This window comes from Bactrocera neohumeralis, chromosome 3 (assembly GCF_024586455.1).
Source record: "Bactrocera neohumeralis isolate Rockhampton chromosome 3, APGP_CSIRO_Bneo_wtdbg2-racon-allhic-juicebox.fasta_v2, whole genome shotgun sequence".
In the NCBI taxonomy this organism is placed as follows: domain Eukaryota; kingdom Metazoa; phylum Arthropoda; class Insecta; order Diptera; family Tephritidae; genus Bactrocera; species Bactrocera neohumeralis.
This window is the reverse complement of record NC_065920.1, coordinates 7,859,425-7,878,335: the sequence shown is the minus strand read 5'-3', so window position 1 is coordinate 7,878,335 and position 18,911 is coordinate 7,859,425. Positions and strand designations below refer to the sequence as shown.

The following is an 18,911-nucleotide window of genomic DNA, read 5'->3' as shown; positions in this document are numbered from 1 at the left end:
TTTTTCCACATGCTTTAAATTGTATTAAAAAAGCAAGGTCATTGTCATTCATCCCAACAAATGCTAAATTAGGCTGAGTATGAAACTGAAGTGTGAAATCTTCTTCTGAGGCACTATGAACAAGACCGGGTCCGTTCCGAAAACCACTTTTCGTGAAAGAAACGACTGACGTACAATTTTGACTCGGCAAAAGTCGTTTAAGTAAGTAGAAGAAGAACATGTGAGCCTCTTAGTCTACGATCTGTAGTCTCCTACGTTTGTCATGGAAAGTTTATAAAACAAAACGTACAAAAATTTGCCAAATTCGACGCAATCGGAAAAACTATTAAAATAATTCAGTAGAGCTACATTAAAAAACAATATATTTTGAAAAATAATGAAAGGAAGTCTGTCAACGCTATGCATATAGATACTGATAAGAAATCGCAAAAAAAGAAGAGAGGGAAATATATAATATAGATATTATATCAGACTGGATATTCTAAATTTCATGGAACATCTCGGCAGTCTTACTTTCGGCGACCAGGAGACACAGCCGAAACTGACATTTGCCGTTTCAGCAAATTTGTTATAAGCTCTAAAGACTTTGTCGTTCTTTAAGGGTCTTCTGATCTATTATATAGGAGTTTTTGGTAACACAACGGACTGACGTTCTAAGCTGTCAAAGTGAGATCCCTGTTTGGATCGACCTCTTAACCTAACCTAAAATTCTAAAAGTACATCAAAGAAAGTTTCTGAATAAGACTGAATGAAAGTGTAGTAGAGTAAACGCGAATATTTTGTACTTCCAGTGACTGTCGAATTGAAGTAACACAGGCCTAAAGCCAGTGGCTGTGAGTACGAATCCGCCATTTATCTACATAAAGGAAGTACTATATGTAGATTATATACGTCATGATTAAGAAGCTTTGGTAAATCTGACATGATCACTCGTAAAAAAAAAAATTATTTATTTTTATGCTATGTTTGCATTCCATCTTGCTTATTATAGTTTTCTGTCGCCTTCTTGGTATGTACAGATGTATGTATGTACATACGAATATTTGACAGACGGTGTTCGCATCAAAGTGAAAGGATCACGATATAACAATCAGAAAAAATTTAATTTGAATTTGAGCACATAAAATGTATAAGAATACATACATACATACAGACATGCAGAAAAACAAGAAATAGCACAGAGATCAACGCACGGCACAGAACGGTGCAGAAGCGTGAATCCATAAATAACCGATTTCATAATAACACTTCTAATGTTATTTGATCTGCGTCGTGTCGCAGCATCTTCTTTCATAATCTTTAATTATCTAGCGTGGCTGAATTCGAGCGTCATACTTTGAACTAATGTAGAATTGCAGAGCTCGAACAACAAGTGAATGCTAGGCTACACATTCACCTTACAATACAGACCCACCGACTCGTCTATATAATTTGGCAGAAGATGGAACTCGTTTGCCTCAACCTTGAAATCATGTGACAAAACACGAACAAGCGATGCGATCGTGTTCTCTCTTTTTTTTTTGAGACTTATTATTACTTGGTGTGAGTGTTTGTGTTTGTTGCCTTTCCAAACGGAACTACACGAAAGCCCCAAATCACAAACGAATTAATTAAATTCGATTTACAGACGTCCGATTTTTTTATTTAGTAAATCGTAAACGGAATTAAATGTAAGACTAAATCGAATAAATTAACAAAAAAAAATAAATAAATTTATTGTCAGAAGCATTTAAGGTTCAATATTTGTATGTATGTATGTATGTACTATATGTATGTATGTGTAATAAATTTTGATGAATTTCAGATATTATTCACATAGAGATGTGCATACATACATATGTACATACTTATGTATGTGTATATTATTGATAAATCACGTGTTTGTGCGTTTTGATGTTTGTTTTTGAGATAGCAATCAAAAGTGAACGTAAAATTTTTATATATGTACATATGTATGTTGCATATATTTTACAAAAATAAATTAAAATTATTTATGTAGGCTGACTTTGATGAATGATGCGATTAACAGAATTTTGTTAATATTCTGCGCTTGAAAAAAAAAACGAAGAAATATCCCTAATATTTATTTATGAATATGTTATTGGCAAGAATTAAATCTGTCGGTTTCCCTTCAAAAATCTTTCGCGATTTAAACGCGTTTTTATCGATACTACTATTTTTTCGCAATTACTCAAGTTCTAATCTGGCGATTTACTTAAAATATGGCATGAATGCACATCTCTCTATCACATGAAGTATCAAAAAATAAAAAAATGAACTTTTTAATATTTTTAAAAAATTTTACAAAGTTAAAAAATTACTGAAAAAAATCTTTCTTTCCTTTATTTCTAAGGAAAACAATTCCTATTTTATAAAAAAAAATAAATTAATTCAGTTTTGCAGCTTCTTGTGGTTGGACATTCATACTTATCAGGAATACATCATTGTTTTATTTTTTTTAGATGGCTAGATCGGTCAATTTTGAGATTAATAAAATTCAAAGAATATTTTTCATGGTAATAATGTGCCCTTTAGTCAAAATGGATAAAATCAGGTCAATAATTCCCCTATCCCATCAATATCTGAATTCTCGTTAGGCAACTCAGTAAGCATATTTTTCTACATATACATACATACATATATGTATGTATGCACCTATTGGGGGTTAGGGAAAGTACTGCCTTTATTTCATCAATGTTACCACGACTTAGTATTAACAGAAAAATATGCTTACTGAGTTGCCTAACGAGAATTCAGATATTGATGGGATAGGGGAATTATTGACCTGATTTTATCCATTTTGACTAAATGACTAATGTATGTACATATGTATGTAAGTATGTATGTATGTAATATAAAAATTTTCGAACCGCGGTTGACTTAATATTATAATGTTTATGGTTTATTTATTTATGAAGTTTTTGGTAGTTTTCAACATAACCGTTATCTGGAGTATCGGATGATTTCAGGAGTTGCTGAAAATATTTGATATCGGTCAAATCAAGTATTTTTAATGATCGTTGAAATTTTTCATATAAACATTCTTTTCAACAAATTAAAACTTTTGAAACCGACAAAAGCTCGCTTAGAGCACTTTTCAAATGACAGATGATAATACGCTTCGAAAGTTCAAACATGACGCACGCATACAACCACCAAATTAATGTAAACAAAACGTCATCGATATACCCGAATTCGCCTCAGAAAAAGTAAACAAACACCAACACCAACAAACATTGTTTGTAAACAAACGCAACAGTTTGCAACAGCTGTTTAAAAGTAAATAAATGGTTTATTTACATCAAGCAGCTGTTTGTCACTTTTGACAGTTTTGAAAAATAAACAAAAATGTCAACTGTCAAAAGTGACAGTTGGGCGAAGTAGCCAGCGGCCATTTTTATTTTCACTTGTACACAGTGGAAAAATCGACTGATTGGCAAAGTGCATAAATATGAAGTTTTAGTAACAAAATAAACAGAAATTTTTATGAATCTTATTAAAAGTTAATATAGTTTACAAAATGTCTGGTTCACAGCGTTCTTTTGCGCAGAAATTAACGAAGTAAGTGCTTTTTCACGCAGCCGGAAATTAACCGGCTCAGCTCAGTACATGAGCACGACTATGTGTGGGTTTCCATTTACTTTCCCCAAAACTAAAAATTTTCACTTTTACTAACTGTATACGCAGGCACAATTCGTCCGAGGTGCGGAAAAATGTCGTTGTTAATCATTTGCAAACAAAGGCAGTGGACTCCGGCTCAATGTGTTCATCAACGGTGAGTTTCTATGAATAGTAAGTTTTGGAGGTGGGAGGAGGGGTGATGTAAGCTGCTTGAAAATTGGGTGGGGCTTATGTGTGGTTACACAAATGCAGGTCGCTCACCCCATGTAATAAAACCGTATCCTACAAAATAGTTTTATGTGTAAAACTGAGAATTTATGTATGTACATAAATAAATGATCAGCATGACAAGAAGAATCGAATTAGCCATGTCCATATGTACATATATAAGAGAACTAGTCACTCAGTTTTTGAGAAATCAATCTAAAATTCTACATACGATATTTTCTTTTTAAGAATCTGCTCATTTGTAGGAACTTGCATCGGATCACTATAGCATATAGCTGCCGTACAAACTGAACGATCAAAATTACTGCTACTGCAACAAAATTATTGCTACTGGGCAACCAAAATAATATTAAGACTGAAGTCTTTTTAATCTGTTTAGATTCCTCTTAATTAATTTTCAGACCACAAATATTTACAAAATTTCATTTCTAACTCAGCTTTCGCTTACGGAACCCGTTGAGCCGTTGGATTATGAAGAATTTCTCACACAACACATGAACATATTGAATAGGGACCCACTGAAGCATATACTTGATTTTCCACCTACTGATGTGGCTGTTAAAATCATTCCGCGTAAGATACGCACCATCGAACATGTTGTGCCAAAGGAAAATATGTAAGTAGTTTTCACATAAGCTTGCATGTCCAGTAAAATAAAGAGTAAATATTTTTCTCAGCGCCGAACTACCACTGTATGTGCAGGAATGCGTGAATTGTTATACACGTCCATGGAAAGTAGTCGAATACGCACAGCGTCACTACTCCAGTTCCTGTTGTTCACGCGAGCGCATCGACCGTGGCACCATCAGTCCATCTGCCTATCAGCAAGAGTTTGAGATCGACAAAGAATTCACCTCTTTCGATGAGAACCTAACAGACAAAAGCGATAGTTGCACACCCAGTTCACGACAATCAATCGCCAGTTTGTCGTCAGTTAGTTCATGCACAGATACATTGACGCCGCGCGGCTCTTGGGCTAGTTTTGATTTGCGACGTTCAGTAAATGATCCACTAATACCAAATTTATTAGATGATGTGCCACCGGAACAAATTGATCAAACGAATGAGTCTCGTCGACAAGAAGATCGACAGGAAGCACTCTTTTCACTTTATCCTGAAGCTGATCCAGAGGATGTTATCGAACGACGTTTACCAGCTGAAATACCCATGGAACATTTGGGTCATCGCATACTGGTGAAATGTTTGCAGTTACGACTGGAATTGGAAGTGGAACCAATTTTCGCCACAATGGCAATCTACGATGCGAAAGAGCGTAAAAAGATATCTGAAAATTTCTACTTTGATATGAATTCAGATAATTTGAAACGTATGCTCAGCACACATGTGCGTTGCGCAGACGCAAGTACACAAAGTCGTGCAGGCATTTTTGAGATAACATATCCGAGTAGCGACATATTTCTAGTCATACGTTTGGAAAAAGTATTACAGGGTGATATCAAAGATTCAGTGGAACCGTATTTAAAAGACGACAAAGATAAATATCGCGAGAAAGCCAAATCGAATGCTGCTGATTTCTGTGAGCGTTTGGGTAAATATCGTATGCCATTCGCATGGACTGGTATTTACTTGAATAGCATATTTAATGGTGAGAATGTGGAAAATAAAGATGCTGTTGCTGCTAATGCAGAGAAAGACACCACAATTGGTGGTAATTTAACGTCAGCCGTGAGCTCTAACAGTTTAGGTGAGTTATTTAAATTGAAAAAAAAAAAATTATTTGTATTTTATAATTATTTCCAAAAAAAATTTAGATCGCAAAGCATCCACTAGTAGTTTTGATCAACTACGCCGTAAAGCGAACGATATGAGCGGCACATTAACGCGCCGCGGTTCGCTAGAACGCAAAGAGAAGCGGCGATCCTGGTCACTGGATGACTTCGCAAATGTCATTGAAACTTTCCGACCCATAACGATCACAGTATCTAGTTTCTTCAAACAAGTAGGTGTTAAAATAAAATCTCTTGTATATATAATTTATTTATGCTTTACCTTATTCAACAGGAATCGGATAAAATGAAGGACGAAGACCTCTACAAATTTTTAGCCGAGTTGAAACGTCCCAGTAATGCAATGAAAAAATATAAATGCATACCCGGTTCAATAAAACTGGAAATTTTACCTTGTCCCGAAGAGGTGAAAAACGCTTTAACACCCGAATTAGCCAAAGTCGATCCTTATCCCGAAGATAAAACGCGTCCAATCAAGGAAATATTGGAATTTCCTTCCACCGCTATCTATAATCCACATTACACATACCGCAATTTGCTCTTCGTCTCACCAAAAGAGTTGAATTTCTCCTCACGCGCCGGTTCGGCACGCAACATCGCTGTACGCGTACAATTGATGGCCGGTGAAACACAAATGGATGCAGTAAATGCCATTTATGGCAAATCTTCATGTCCAGAATATGCCAGCGAAGCCTTCACTGCGGTCAACTATCATAACAAATGTCCAACATTCTATGATGAAATCAAATTTGCACTACCAGCGAATATTAAACAAAATCATCATCTCTTCTTTACGCTCTACCATGTTTCGTGTCAAAAGAAACCGCAAGAGGTGCAACCCTCTGTTGAAACGCCCGTTGGTTACACGTGGCTGCCTCTGCTGCAGGATGGCAAATTGAAAGTGGGCGAATTTCAATTGCCTGTCATGGTGGAAACACCACCAGAGAATTATTCGTTCATTCCGCCGAATGTACACTTACCTGGCACTAAATGGCTGGATAACCATCGGCCCGTCTTTACGATAACAGTGGATGCTGTTACGGCAGTACACACATTGGATCCACACTTGGACGGGTAATAAACATAAATATAAATTTATATCGAATTTAATTCACATTTTCATTATAGTTTCTTTCTCACATGCGATTATTTGGATTCACGCAAAATACCGCCACGCATTGGTGAGGGCAATATGGAGAATGAAATGAAAAAAGCACTGCTGGAGATTGCTAGTGCTGAGCGTGAACCATTGGTGAAGAATCTGCATTTGGTTTTGGATAAATTAATAGAGCTTTTAGTGACGGCCTATAAAATTGGCGGTCAACCAATTTCACTAGGTTCGACCGTCTTCGAAATGCTTTGTATGGTGTCGGCAAATCTCTCGGTAGGTATTTTCACATGCCTTGAATACTTATATTAATTTCTGAATGTACCGTTATCCCACAATTTCTAATCTAAACAAACCTCTAGATACTAAACGATGACTTGGTGGTGGATCAGTATGGCCGTCAGGCTTTACTCTCCACCTACGTACAGTTCCAATGCCGCATACCACATCCATTTGGTGGCAAGCGACGCATAACTTACAGTCGCAGTAATGCCGAAGAGATATCGGCTAATGCCGCCGAAACATACAGTCTCTACGAAAATGTATCCATTGGACGCAGTTTGGATCGCAAAGGTATATAATATATATAAATTTTTTCTACTAAAATATAATAACACGAAATTTTTATATTTAGAGCACACGCTAGAATTGTCGCCCACATTTAGTAGTCGCGATGGTCAAATCCGCTTGCTACATGAAGAATTGGCATTACATTGGGTCGTGGCCAGCGGCAAAGCAACCGAACTGGCCATGTCCAATTCGTGGTTTCTCTTCGAATTGATTGTCAAATCCATGATTGAGCATTTAGATTACAGCAGCGCTTTGACTGCACCACGCAAACAACGTTTCCCACACCAATTTACCGATGACATTTCGACACTTGTGCATTTGGTAACCACTAAAGTGGTGGGCTATCACAGTGAGGAACCGAAGTTGGCGCAATCGCTAAATGCCAGCTTGGGTTTCTTCATATTCGATCTGTTTAGCATAATGGATCGCGGTTTTGTGTTTGGTCTCATCAAAACTTATTATAAAGTCTTGATATCGAAGAATGCCTCCATACCGGACTTAATGAATTACAAAATCGACTTTTTACGCATAGTATGCAGTCATGAGCACTTTGTGGCATTGAATTTGCCTTTCGGCACGCCCTACACCACTGTATCAGCGCCCTGCAGTCCAACGCCGAGCACCACGTCGAGCAATAGTCAAACTTCTTATGTGAGTTTAACTCATTTAGTTATTAGAAAATTGTAATTTTTCATTTTATATCTTTCCAGAGTTCCATGGAGCGCGCTTTGCACGCGGATTTGAGCGCCGATTTTCGTCAACAACATTTTCTTGTCGGTTTGGTTTTGAGCGATTTGGCGACAGTTCTTGAAGTGCCGTATGTAGCGACTCAATTAAAACTGCCAAATAATAATGAAACACTGAACTAATTTCATTAATCTTTCTTAATTACAGCAATCCTCAGTTGCACGGTAAAGCCATACGTTGCATACGCAATCTGATGACGTCACACGATTTAGATCCACGCTACAGTGAAGTGGAGGCGCGTGCACGTGTAGCTTCGCTATATTTGCCCCTACTGGGCGTCGTCATGGATGTTATACCACAACTACACGCATATCTCACTGATACAAACGATCGTCTGCAAAGCATGGGTTTATTGGAGGACTATCAGGGTCCCCACCAAAGTCTTTCCACATCCACAATTAACACCGATTTCAATTACGCTAACTCTGGCAATCGCACCTATAACTATCTCAATGAGCAGATAAAAAATAAATCTCAGTTGAGTAGCGAAAACACACGACATTTGCTCGCTTGTTGCATCTGGGTTCTGAAGAATCTGGAACGTAGCGTCTTATATCGCTGGTTGCTCGGTCTCAATCCGCATCGGGTGCATCAAATGCTGCAGTTATTAAACACCTGTATACCTTGCTTCGAGTATAAAGGTCAAAAGCGTTTGCCATCACTCAAACGTAATACGCAGAGTTTTCGTAAGCCGACCGACCTTAAGGAAAAACTGGAGGAATGCATACGTGGCACGAATTCGGCGCGTTATGATCTCATCAACAGGCGTAAAGATCGCAATTCGACGGAGAAATTTCGTTGGCGCAAAGATCAGATGCCATATCGCTCGCAATTCTATGACAACGCCACCAAAGCGGACCCCGAACTCGAACTGAATCATTTTATCGAAGGCTCACTGGCCACCGAGATCGCATTGATTATTTTGGATGCTTTGGAAATCATTGTACAAGTTGCCACCAACTCGGAAATGCACCACAATCTCTTGGGTACAGTGTTGAAAGTTATGCTCCATGCGCTGTCGCGTAATCAAAGCACATTATCGCTACAAAATCTGTTCGCCTCTCAACGTTCATTGATTTTCAAATTCCCCAATTTACTGTTCGACGAAGAGACGGATATCTGTGCAGATCTATGTTTCTTACTATTGAAGCATTGCGGGTCATTGCTTCCGGCTATACGCTCACAGGCTTCGGCATCACTGTACTTGCTCATGCGGCAGAACTTCGAGATCGGAAATGTAAGTATAATTGATATAAATTAAATAATTGTAGCAATAATATATAAAACATTCAAACTCACTTCTACTTAGAACTTTGCCCGCGTTAAAATGCAAGTGACTATGTCGCTCAGCTCGCTGGTCGGTACTAGCCCTGCATTCAGCGAACAATCTTTACGTCGCGCGCTGAAAACTGTACTCGTCTACGCCGAATCCGATCAGGATCTACAAGAAACTTCGTTTCCCGAGCAAGTTCAAGATCTTCTCTTCAATTTGCACATGATACTTTCCGATACCGTTAAAATGAAAGAGTACCAAGAGGATCCTGAAATGCTGCTCGATCTCATGCATCGCATTGCCAAAGGTTATCAAAACAATCCAGACTTACGGCTCACCTGGTTGGAGAATATGGCGAAGAAACATCGTGAGCGCGCCAATCACACCGAAGCAGCCATGTGCTATGTACATTCGGCGGCGCTGGTTGCTGAATATCTCAGTATGTTGGAGTCGCAAACGCACTTACCCGTTGGCGCCGTTAGCTTTCAACGTGTCACACCAAATGCGCTCATGGAGTCAGCCGTTTCAGATGATGTACTAAGTCCTGGCGAAGATGGCATTTGTTTGGGCAATCATTTTACCGAAAGTGGACTGAAAGTGTTGCTGGAAGAAGCATCGAATTCATTCCAAATCGCTGGCATGTACGAGGCCATGAATGAGGTGTATAAAATTTTAACACCCATTTGTGAGGCGAATCGAGATTTTCAGAAATTGGGCAAAATTCATGGTAAACTTCAAGAGGCCTTCAATCGCATCGCACAACTGCAGGGAAAACGTGTATTTGGCACGTACTTCCGTGTGGGGTTCTATGGCACGAAATTCGGTGATTTGGATCAGCAAGAATTCATTTACAAGGAACCAACGCTAACTAAATTACCAGAAATATTTAGTCGCTTGCAGGTGAGTTTTGGCGCTAACAACAAACACGAAATTCGTTATACAAATTTCATGCGCTTTTCAGAATTTTTATGCCGATCGTTTCGGCCCTGACTCAGTCCACATAATCAAAGACTCTAATTCTGTGGACATTAATTCATTGGATCCCGAGAAGGCTTACATACAGATAACCTACGTGGAACCGTACTTCGAAACTTATGAGCTGCGTCATCGTGAAACCTACTTCGAGCGTAATTTCAATATAAGTGAGTGCAAACAAGTTTGAATTTTTCTAACCTCAAACGAATATACTGAATATTATTTCTTTGCTTAAACCATAGAACGTTTTATATTCGCCACGCCATTTACCAAATCCGGCAAAGCCCATGGCGACCTACACGAGCAGTGCAAACGTAAAACTATACTAACCACAGCCAATCACTTTCCCTACGTAAAGACACGGATACAAGTGATCGCGCGACAACAAATCATACTGGAACCAATTGAAGTGGCTATAGAGGACATACACAAGAAGACTGCTGAACTTGCAGCAGCTACCAATCAAGAACCGGCCGATCCGAAAATATTACAAATGGTTTTGCAAGGTTGCATCGGCACCACAGTCAATCAGGGACCTATGGAAATGGCTACAGTTTTTCTCGCGAATCTTTCTGATGGCGTAACGGTACCAACCAAACATCAAAATAAGCTGAGACTTTGTTTCCGTGAATTCTCCAAACGTTGTGCCGACGCATTGAAGAAGAATCGTAATTTAATATCGAGCGATCAAAAGGACTATCAGCGAGAATTGGAACGAAATCATGAGCGTTTTGTGGAGCGTTTAACACCATTGATAACGCTAACGGCCGCACAGGCGCAGGGAGTTGTGAAGTAAGAACTACTTTTTATTTTATTGTTTATATTGATATGTTTCCCTACCCCGCATAACTCCTTGACACAATTTAAAAGTATACTGTAGTCCACACGTCCATTTGTTTATAGCTCTACATGTGTGTTTTTTTGTTTTTATTTGTAGAGCCAATGCTAACATCTATAAAAGTACACCCTTAAAATGGTAATGTCACCAATTAGTTGGATATGGTGAAGTATATTATGAGCACATACATATATACATATATATATATGTAATTAGTACATATGTATATTACTACATTTTATACCGAATTCTAATTTTTAGGTGATAATAATGTATTTTATACCTTTCCTACCGACCCTCTTACATGTCTGTACTTATGGATTTTCTGTGGACCCTATTGTTATTGTAATACTCGAATATGTTTTTAGTGTTGCGGATTATTTTAAGTAATACCGTTTTTACTAAATATATAAACCGCATCTTTATGAATTAAGTATTAGTACAATAGTATTAAGTTTTGATTTTGAACTGAGTTTTTTCGAATTTAACACATAAATATGTGAATCAGCTGTACTTGAGACTTAATGGTTTGAATTAATTTGAAGGCACTTTAACCGTCATTCTAATGACGTTCACTTTCATCTTTGGTTTCAAATTTAAAGAGTTGATACTTTCATAAGTTCTTTTTTATAACATTTGTTAACATTTTATTTTTAATCAACATTTTTTTTTATAATTTTTTTATATTTTTCTAAATATTATTATAAATAATTTTTTAATTTATTTTATTTTTCACATCATTCTTGTTTTTTTATTTTATTATTATTATTTTTTCCATATTTTTTTGTTTAAAATTTTTTTAATACTTTTTATATTTTTTGACTTTTATGCTTAATTTTTTTTTAAATAGCCACCAAATATTCTTTGCACTATAACCAAAAATTGATTCCAAAAAATTTCATAATTCATTAATTTAAAATTTTTCTGCATATTTTCATTATCTATTATTCGTAAGCATATTTGTAGTAATTTCAATACAATTTATACACATCACTTGAAAGTACTAAATTTATAAAAGAAAATATAATAATAATATTTAGCACATAATAGCTTTTTATATAGTGTTACTCAATAAATGGTTTGTACTTTTATATCGAAAGATTAAGAATGTGCGACACTATAATACATAACACAATGTGTAGGCTTAATTAAGCAAATTTTGTTCACATAATTTATGTGTTTTACTGATTTAATTCGAAAATAAATGTTTGTAACATTAATTAATATCGATTTTTTGTTTAAACATATTTTATGATCCACCAAAATCATAGAAGAATCAAATAAATTTAATTATTACTGCACATGCATAATGTGGCAACCAACCTAACTTCCAAACTGCCTTACCGACACATCATAAAAACATGTGTTGTTGTTATGCATTTCTGGGCGCCTGGTATTTGCAAAAATTTAGGCACACAATTAGCGCGTTCCAGAACATGTAAGGAGGAAAATAAAAAAAATAAGTTGGGCGCAATCAAAGTTATCTTCTGAAAATACCCGGCGAACAGAAATACACAGCAAGTATTAACAACTTGCTATAAATTACTCTCCCTCAAACAGGGTTGTCACTACCACGACGACAGCCATGGTGAAAATCGGCAAAATAGTCCGACAGGTGGCAAGGTGGCGAATTTGTTGCTCCGCGTGTAGTGCGAGCAAAACAAATGAAATAAACATGAGGCAAAAGGACGAAAAGAATTGTGCATAAAAACATTGTTGCTATGCATTTCTGGGCGCCTAGTACATCAGGGAAAAAATTAAGCAACGACAAAAATTGGAAAATTCGTTACTACCCAAATGGGTACTTTTAAAACGAGAAGACCTCAAACAAAAAATATTGAACCATCTTTATCTTTAGAGTATTTTTACATTTATTGTCTTCTTTTTCCATAACACACATTAAAAAACAATTCAACAATAGTCACAAAGGATCGTATATGCAAATTATGCAACAAGAAAAATAATTGTAGGTTTAACAGCACGCACTAAGAAAATTTAGTGTCTTCCACCCCATTTCATTTTTATAGGAATCATAATAATCTTACAACACTACTTCAAGATATAATCACTCAAAATTGAAGGCATAACCCTTGAGACCTTCGAAGAATTTTGTTTCATCACCAGCATAGTGCATAATATTCATTTTTTCTACAGCTAGTGCGATATTCACAGAAGTGTCGGGATTTCGTGACCTGCTATCATTGGTTAGCGAATGCCATTCATTTAGATCGTTAAGGACATTGACGGGATTGCCCTCCTCATTCAACTGCTTTGGCATAATGTGGAAAGCACGCAACTTTTTAAGAAAATTATCTGAAAAAAGAGAAAAACGTAGTGTGAAAAATATATATAATAATTTTAATATCGTTAAAATTTGAGCATACTTTGTGCACTGCTAAATTTTAAGCGTTCGGCATTTTCCGACCACCATTCACAGATCAGCCAAAGGTAATGCTTTGTGGTCTCTTCGGCATAACGAAAAAGATGCGTCGAATAGTTATCACAAAAAATTGTGTGCAATAATTGTACGGATAACTGGGAAATCTCTGCCACACGCGGAGTTTCTAAACGAGACAAAACAAATCAATTAACAAAATAAACTTCACACATATTAAACACTTTCATTAGCCCTTACCAATTTTGCGACCTGTGCACCGCCATTGTCGCAGTAGTTGAAATAGCAGCGTTACAACGCTTAAACACAGCTTTGTGTAGCACTCACAGCGAGCTGCAATATTACTATTCGTTGATTTCTTGGACCTACTCTCTATATTAGAAGTCGAATTAGCCGTCGCACCCATTTCACTGTTATTTACAGAAATTTCACTGGAAATGCTTTTGCATGTAATGCTTTTACAACTTTGAACTTTCCTTTCCTCTACCTGTTGCTCCGACTCATCGTCTTCCTCGTCATCGTCATCGTCATAGGAGGGCAATAATTTGTGTATGAAATCGGGCGGCTTTATAAAACAATAGTGAGCGAAACGCACATGATTTTCACAAATAACGGTTAATAGCTGCATATGTGACACACTCAATATGTCATTTAGTGGAAATGCAATCTCCAACAGACCCGCATATACCTGCAGTATACAGGAATCGTTCGAGAATCGATATAGCGAACGCATGCGATCGCTGTAAAAAGTGCTCTCATCGCTGTTTACGCAAATTCCTTCTAAAGCCTTTGGTAGACGCGTCAACTCCAGGACGCAATAAGATAACTCACAAAATATCCATGCACTCGGCCTCACAAATATCAGCTGTTTTAGTAAACCTCCAACCAGCAATTCTATGTGTTCGCTATCGCCTGTGCGCACTTGTCGCAATAGCACACGCAAGAGAACGGCAAAGGCCTCGAGTACGCCGAAGTGCGCACAAATCTCACGTGAGTAGCCTAACTTTGCGATGGCATGACATGCTACCTGCAGCAATGCATAGTCGCTGTGATGTTGCGCCAGTAGTTTTTGTGCAAAATTTGGCGCTCGCCCACACATTACGCTTAAAGCTGAAATATAACGACGCAAGCTAATTGCCCGCTCATCCTCGCATAATTGCTGTTCTGCGTGTAAATTGCGGTTAGGGCTTGTGTAGTCATCATTACGCAAATCATATTCATGATAGGGATGCACATTGCAGTACTTAGGAAACTCTAAGCCATGCACATATGTCCAAAACTCGGGTAGCGCATTGCAAGCGGACGCGATAGCACGTTCATTGAAATCAGCTGCTTCCGTCGAAGTCCACGACCCTTTCTGTCGTTGCAGCTGTAATTGTGCCAGTAACGTTTGCGCATTGTCCAACTCTAATTGAAATGGTGTATACTGACGTTTCCCTGTGGCACGCTCTTGTGTGCGTTCGAAGGCATTTGCATTGAATTCCGTAAGATGCGAGTTGTTGGTGTCACCTAATCCTATGGGTAATGAAAAACCACGTAGACGATACAGGATGCGCTCATTTTGTTTATTTGATGGTTGCTCCACATCTTCTTCCATAGGCACATCGCCTGCAACGGCATTGCGTATACTCATTTCTAAACGTTGCGTCTCATCGGCGTGGCGCATCTTCAGCACTGAGTATTCCACTTTGCGCAACTTTAATTCCGACTCCTTCGCCTCCACACGTTTTGTCAACTCAGCAATTTTGGTTTTGCACTCGGTTTTCGCAGCTTCGGTACTCATAAGTTTTTCCATTTTCAATGTTTGCAATTGTTGCTTCATGTGACGCAGCTCATCGCGTAGCAATGAAGACTACAATAGAAATAAAAATGTAATTTCCTTCGAAAAACCAAAATAGTTTTTTAGCTTACCTCTCCATCCTTGCTTTCGATTTTGGCCTTCGATTCACTGAGATCTTTTGTGAGTTTAGCATTTTCTGCTTTTAAGGCGTCCATACGATCCATCAACATTTTTACTTGACGCTCCGTCGCAACTTGACGTCTTGCCGCTGCTTGCTGACCATCTGATGTTTGAGCTGTATTTACTTGTGAAGCTTGTGGAGTTGTAATAGTCATACCATTTCTACCATTTACTATCGCCATTGGTTTTTTAAATACATTCTCTGTCTCAAAATGTTGCACTCGAGCTATTTCTTTTTCTTTTTTGCCATTTCCAGCTACGTCTAAAAGCTCCGCAAAATCATCATCATCAGCGAACAATTCGGAAAAATTGTTTTTTTCTATCTTTGGAGGCGCACTAACCGTGGCCTTGAGGCCAACATTTACTGATGTAAGCCGTTGTGTGCTCGTGGTGGCATGTATATGTGGTGCGAATTCACTGAAAGTAATATCACTGTCAGTAATATTTGTTTCTGATGTTTTAATAGCCACTTGAGATTCGGCTACTTGAGTGGCCAATAGTATAACATCATCGTCGTCATCGTCCCATAAATTATTGTTGTTCGCATTATTGCGAGCAGGACTTTTCACATGTACCTCACCAGCATTTGAACGTATGTGATTTGGCCAAGACTGACTGGGACCTAAAGGACGTCCTTTGTTTATGCTTACATCCAATTTCGGCTTCTTTGTGCTACGCCCAAACTCCTTGAATGGCTGGAAACGCTTTGCCATAGTTATGATCAAATTGCAAAAAAGGAAACACTTTATTAAACACGTAAACTCTTTTCACATAACTTTTATAGTTATGCATATAAAATATCTTTTAAATGCGCCAGATTGAAAATAAGTTTGACTTTTTATACATCCCGGCAAAAATAACAATAGTGAAGAGGATCTCAGAGTGATGCCATATATTTGTATTTGTATTTGTTTGCTAAAGAATACTTTTAGTTTATTCTTTTAAATTAACACTTTGTGGAATCAAATTTTTTAATTTTTCAGCATATAATAGATAATAGGTATATGTATTAATAAGTTTTATTTAAAAATACACTTATTTTGACGAAAAATATTAATGGCGGGACACTTTATTCAGTTAGGTCGCTATTTTTCCCCTTTCTTTTGTTGACATTTAGCGTCTTCAAAACGAAGTTAAGATCAAAACAAAAAGTTTTTCCCACGTGCCTGCACTACAATCTTCATAAAAAGTGGATATTTAAAGAAATTTAAATCATTTTATATTAACCCGATAATTCGTGTTTAAAGATGTCTACTAATATTCAACGTCCACGATTGTATATGGATGAGCACAAGTTAAAACAGGATCCGCATGATTACGGACTCGCTGACGAGCCCTTCAATTTAGAAACGTTTAAGAAAAAATTTCAAATCGTTGTTGTAAAGTAAATATATCAAGTTGTTTTCTAGTATACTCCCGGAATTTATAATTAAATATTATTACAGATATGATGGGAATGAAATGGAATTTGATATGATCGGTGTTCATCCAGGTATAGCAAATGCTTTCCGTCGTCTAATGCTTAGTGAAGTACCCAGTATGGCTATTGAAAAAGTGTACATATACAATAATACATCTATAATGCAGGATGAAGTGTTAGCCCATCGTCTTGGTCTTATTCCACTTCGTGCAGATCCTCGTCGTTTTCTATATAAGACAGAGGAAAGTGGTGATCAAGGAAATGAACACGATACTTTAGAATTCGAATTAAAAGTAAAGTGTACAAGACGTAAAGATGTAAAAGATTCTTCAAATTTCGACACAATCTATAAAAACCACAAGGTCTATTCCGGTCAAATAAAATGGCTACCAAAAGGGAAACAATCGCAAATTTTCAGTGAAACAGATGTGGGTTGCATACACGAGGATATACTCATAAATCAACTACGTCCTGGTCATGAACTAGACCTGCGCTTATTAGCTGTCAAAGGCATTGGAAAAGATCATGCAAAGTTTTCACCTGTAGCCACGGCGTTCTACAGATTGTTACCCGAAATCAAGTTAAACCGTAGAATAGAAGGCAAAGAAGCATTTCTTTTACAGAAGTGCTTTTCCCCCGGTGTAATTGGCATTGATGAAAATGACTGTGCATATGTTAAAGATGCTCGTTATGATACTTGTAGCCGCAACGTGTATAGATACCCTCAGTTGGAAAACGCAGTAACAATGTCTCGAGTTCGCGATCACTACATTTTTAACGTTGAATCAGTTGGAGCTCTTAAACCTGACGTGATTTTCATTGAAGCAGTAAAAGTATTGAAAGAGAAATGCCGGAAGTTTTTGGAGGAAATTGAAGCGGCGTAGAGGACAAATAACTATATTTCTTACTTACCTAATCGAAAAATAATAAACATATTATTTGTTTTTTAAATATATCGTGAAATAAAATTAAATTTCCAAATAAAATTAATATTTAAGCTGTATGTGTTTACCTCGCTGTCAAATCTATTGAAATAGTAAACAGTGTAGCCCTGCATACATATGTCATAATTTGTTTTGACATTAGAGTCAGCGTATATAAACAAATGTCATTAATTTTATATATTCTTCATCCAAGAAAAAAATGAACGCGAAAATTATAGTCTGCTAAATTTTTACATAAAAAGTTTTATAAAAATACAATTTCGACGGAACCCCTCCCGGCAAAATAAAAATGTCTAACGGTAGAATTTATAGTTTCGAAAGTCCTGAATTTAAGACTAATATGGAAAATGTATATATTTACCTGTCTATTGCAGATAAGAAATTAATGTCCACAGCAGAATCACCATCTGTACCAGCCTCCATTAATGACGCAGCATTTAGTAATTTCAATAATGTAACTAATTTACTTATGAAAATATAGTTTGTGTATATACCTGAAACATGTGTGTGTATTTACAGCGGCCGCCACCACCCTCATATGAAGAGAGCCAACGAATGTACGCGTCTGCTTCAAATCATGGAGCACCAAATCAATTTCCCGCTCCATTTATGCAAACTTCTAATTATAACGCTACATCTAATTATATGCAAAGCTATACCACATCAGCACCACCGCCACAATACTATCAACACCATTATGTTACTGCTACTGCACCACCGACATTCAACAATGTGAAGGAACCACATGTGCTGTCTTTAGCGCCAGGTGCCAAAATACGCACAACTGCAGCTGGGGCTGTGAGCATACCTCCTCCGCCGCCCGGCTGTGCTCCAACTGCGGCACAGTATGCAGCGATGCAGGGCCAACCTGTTGTGTTAAAAAAAACAAAGCGTTCGTTTTTCTAAGGAATAACTGATGATGAAAACAAGCGTTAAATAGACATTGTGGAGAGAGGATTAATCAGTGGGCATCTCTATATTTTGCGCGAGTGTATATATGTGACAAGCGCATTTAGCATTTCAATAAAACCATTGCTTTAATATGCTTATTGATTATAAATGTTAAAAATAAATACATTAGTAT

At 37.2% G+C, this 18,911-nt stretch overlaps 4 protein-coding genes across 8 annotated transcripts in view; 3 read left to right on the top strand and 1 right to left on the bottom strand.

Annotated features, from left to right (window-relative positions):
• Positions 1-12,328, top strand: part of LOC126753656 (dedicator of cytokinesis protein 7) — a 66,262-nt gene extending 53,934 nt beyond the window's left edge. The window contains exons 1-16 of one of the 5 annotated variants that reach the window (XM_050465318.1): positions 3,407-3,561; positions 3,688-3,775; positions 4,287-4,465; positions 4,527-5,554; positions 5,622-5,809; positions 5,872-6,671; positions 6,726-6,981; positions 7,068-7,278; positions 7,340-7,926; positions 7,986-8,092; positions 8,170-9,259; positions 9,332-10,195; positions 10,257-10,437; positions 10,513-11,062; positions 11,208-11,246; positions 11,477-12,328. In XM_050465318.1, the coding sequence (XP_050321275.1) occupies positions 3,521-3,561; positions 3,688-3,775; positions 4,287-4,465; positions 4,527-5,554; positions 5,622-5,809; positions 5,872-6,671; positions 6,726-6,981; positions 7,068-7,278; positions 7,340-7,926; positions 7,986-8,092; positions 8,170-9,259; positions 9,332-10,195; positions 10,257-10,437; positions 10,513-11,062; positions 11,208-11,246; positions 11,477-11,498 (6,231 nt within the window). In that variant the 5' untranslated portion in view covers positions 3,407-3,520 and the 3' untranslated portion in view covers positions 11,499-12,328. Of the gene's footprint in view, positions 1-3,406; positions 3,562-3,687; positions 3,776-4,286; positions 4,466-4,526; positions 5,555-5,621; positions 5,810-5,871; positions 6,672-6,725; positions 6,982-7,067; positions 7,279-7,339; positions 7,927-7,985; positions 8,093-8,169; positions 9,260-9,331; positions 10,196-10,256; positions 10,438-10,512; positions 11,063-11,207 lie in introns of those variants that run through there. The other 4 variants (XM_050465320.1, XM_050465322.1, XM_050465319.1 and 1 more) reach the window with 4 other exon arrangements.
• A 627-nt stretch (positions 12,329-12,955) lies between these two features.
• On the bottom strand, positions 12,956-16,531 carry LOC126753657 (ATR-interacting protein mus304). Its single transcript, XM_050465324.1, has 4 exons — positions 15,415-16,531; positions 13,744-15,355; positions 13,493-13,672; positions 12,956-13,421 (listed from the first exon to the last, which is right to left on the bottom strand). The coding sequence occupies exons 1-4, from the start codon at positions 16,174-16,176 to the stop codon at positions 13,174-13,176; spliced, it is 2,802 nt and encodes a 933-aa protein (XP_050321281.1). The 5' UTR covers positions 16,177-16,531; the 3' UTR covers positions 12,956-13,173.
• Positions 16,532-16,614: 83 nt separating this feature from the next.
• LOC126753660 (DNA-directed RNA polymerases I and III subunit RPAC1) lies at positions 16,615-17,873 on the top strand. The gene is made up of 2 exons (XM_050465331.1): positions 16,615-16,847; positions 16,909-17,873. The coding sequence occupies exons 1-2, from the start codon at positions 16,711-16,713 to the stop codon at positions 17,765-17,767; spliced, it is 996 nt and encodes a 331-aa protein (XP_050321288.1). The 5' UTR covers positions 16,615-16,710; the 3' UTR covers positions 17,768-17,873.
• Positions 17,874-17,976: 103 nt separating this feature from the next.
• On the top strand, positions 17,977-18,868 carry LOC126753664 (uncharacterized). Its single transcript, XM_050465336.1, has 3 exons — positions 17,977-18,126; positions 18,202-18,281; positions 18,347-18,868. Exons 1-3 carry the CDS (start codon positions 18,117-18,119, stop codon positions 18,731-18,733), a joined length of 477 nt encoding a protein of 158 aa, XP_050321293.1. The 5' UTR covers positions 17,977-18,116; the 3' UTR covers positions 18,734-18,868.
• Positions 18,869-18,911: the final 43 nt, after the last annotated feature.

Bases quoted from the DNA above. Each gene is read 5' to 3' on its own strand.
- LOC126753664 (XM_050465336.1), top strand. The intron at 18,282-18,346 runs GTAACTAATTTA...GTGTATTTACAG, and splicing joins CATTTAGTAATTTCAATAAT to CGGCCGCCACCACCCTCATA.
- LOC126753657 (XM_050465324.1), bottom strand. From the start codon at position 16,176: ATGGCAAAGCGTTTCCAGCCATTCAAGGAGTTTGGGCGTAGCACAAAG. The intron at 15,356-15,414 runs GTAAGCTAAAAA...TTTCTATTGTAG, and splicing joins TCGAAAGCAAGGATGGAGAG to TCTTCATTGCTACGCGATGA. The intron at 13,422-13,492 runs GTATGCTCAAAT...CTCTTTTTTCAG, and splicing joins AAAATTTAGCAGTGCACAAA to ATAATTTTCTTAAAAAGTTG.
- LOC126753660 (XM_050465331.1), top strand. From the start codon at position 16,711: ATGTCTACTAATATTCAACGTCCACGATTGTATATGGATGAGCACAAG. The intron at 16,848-16,908 runs GTAAATATATCA...ATATTATTACAG, and splicing joins TTTCAAATCGTTGTTGTAAA to ATATGATGGGAATGAAATGG.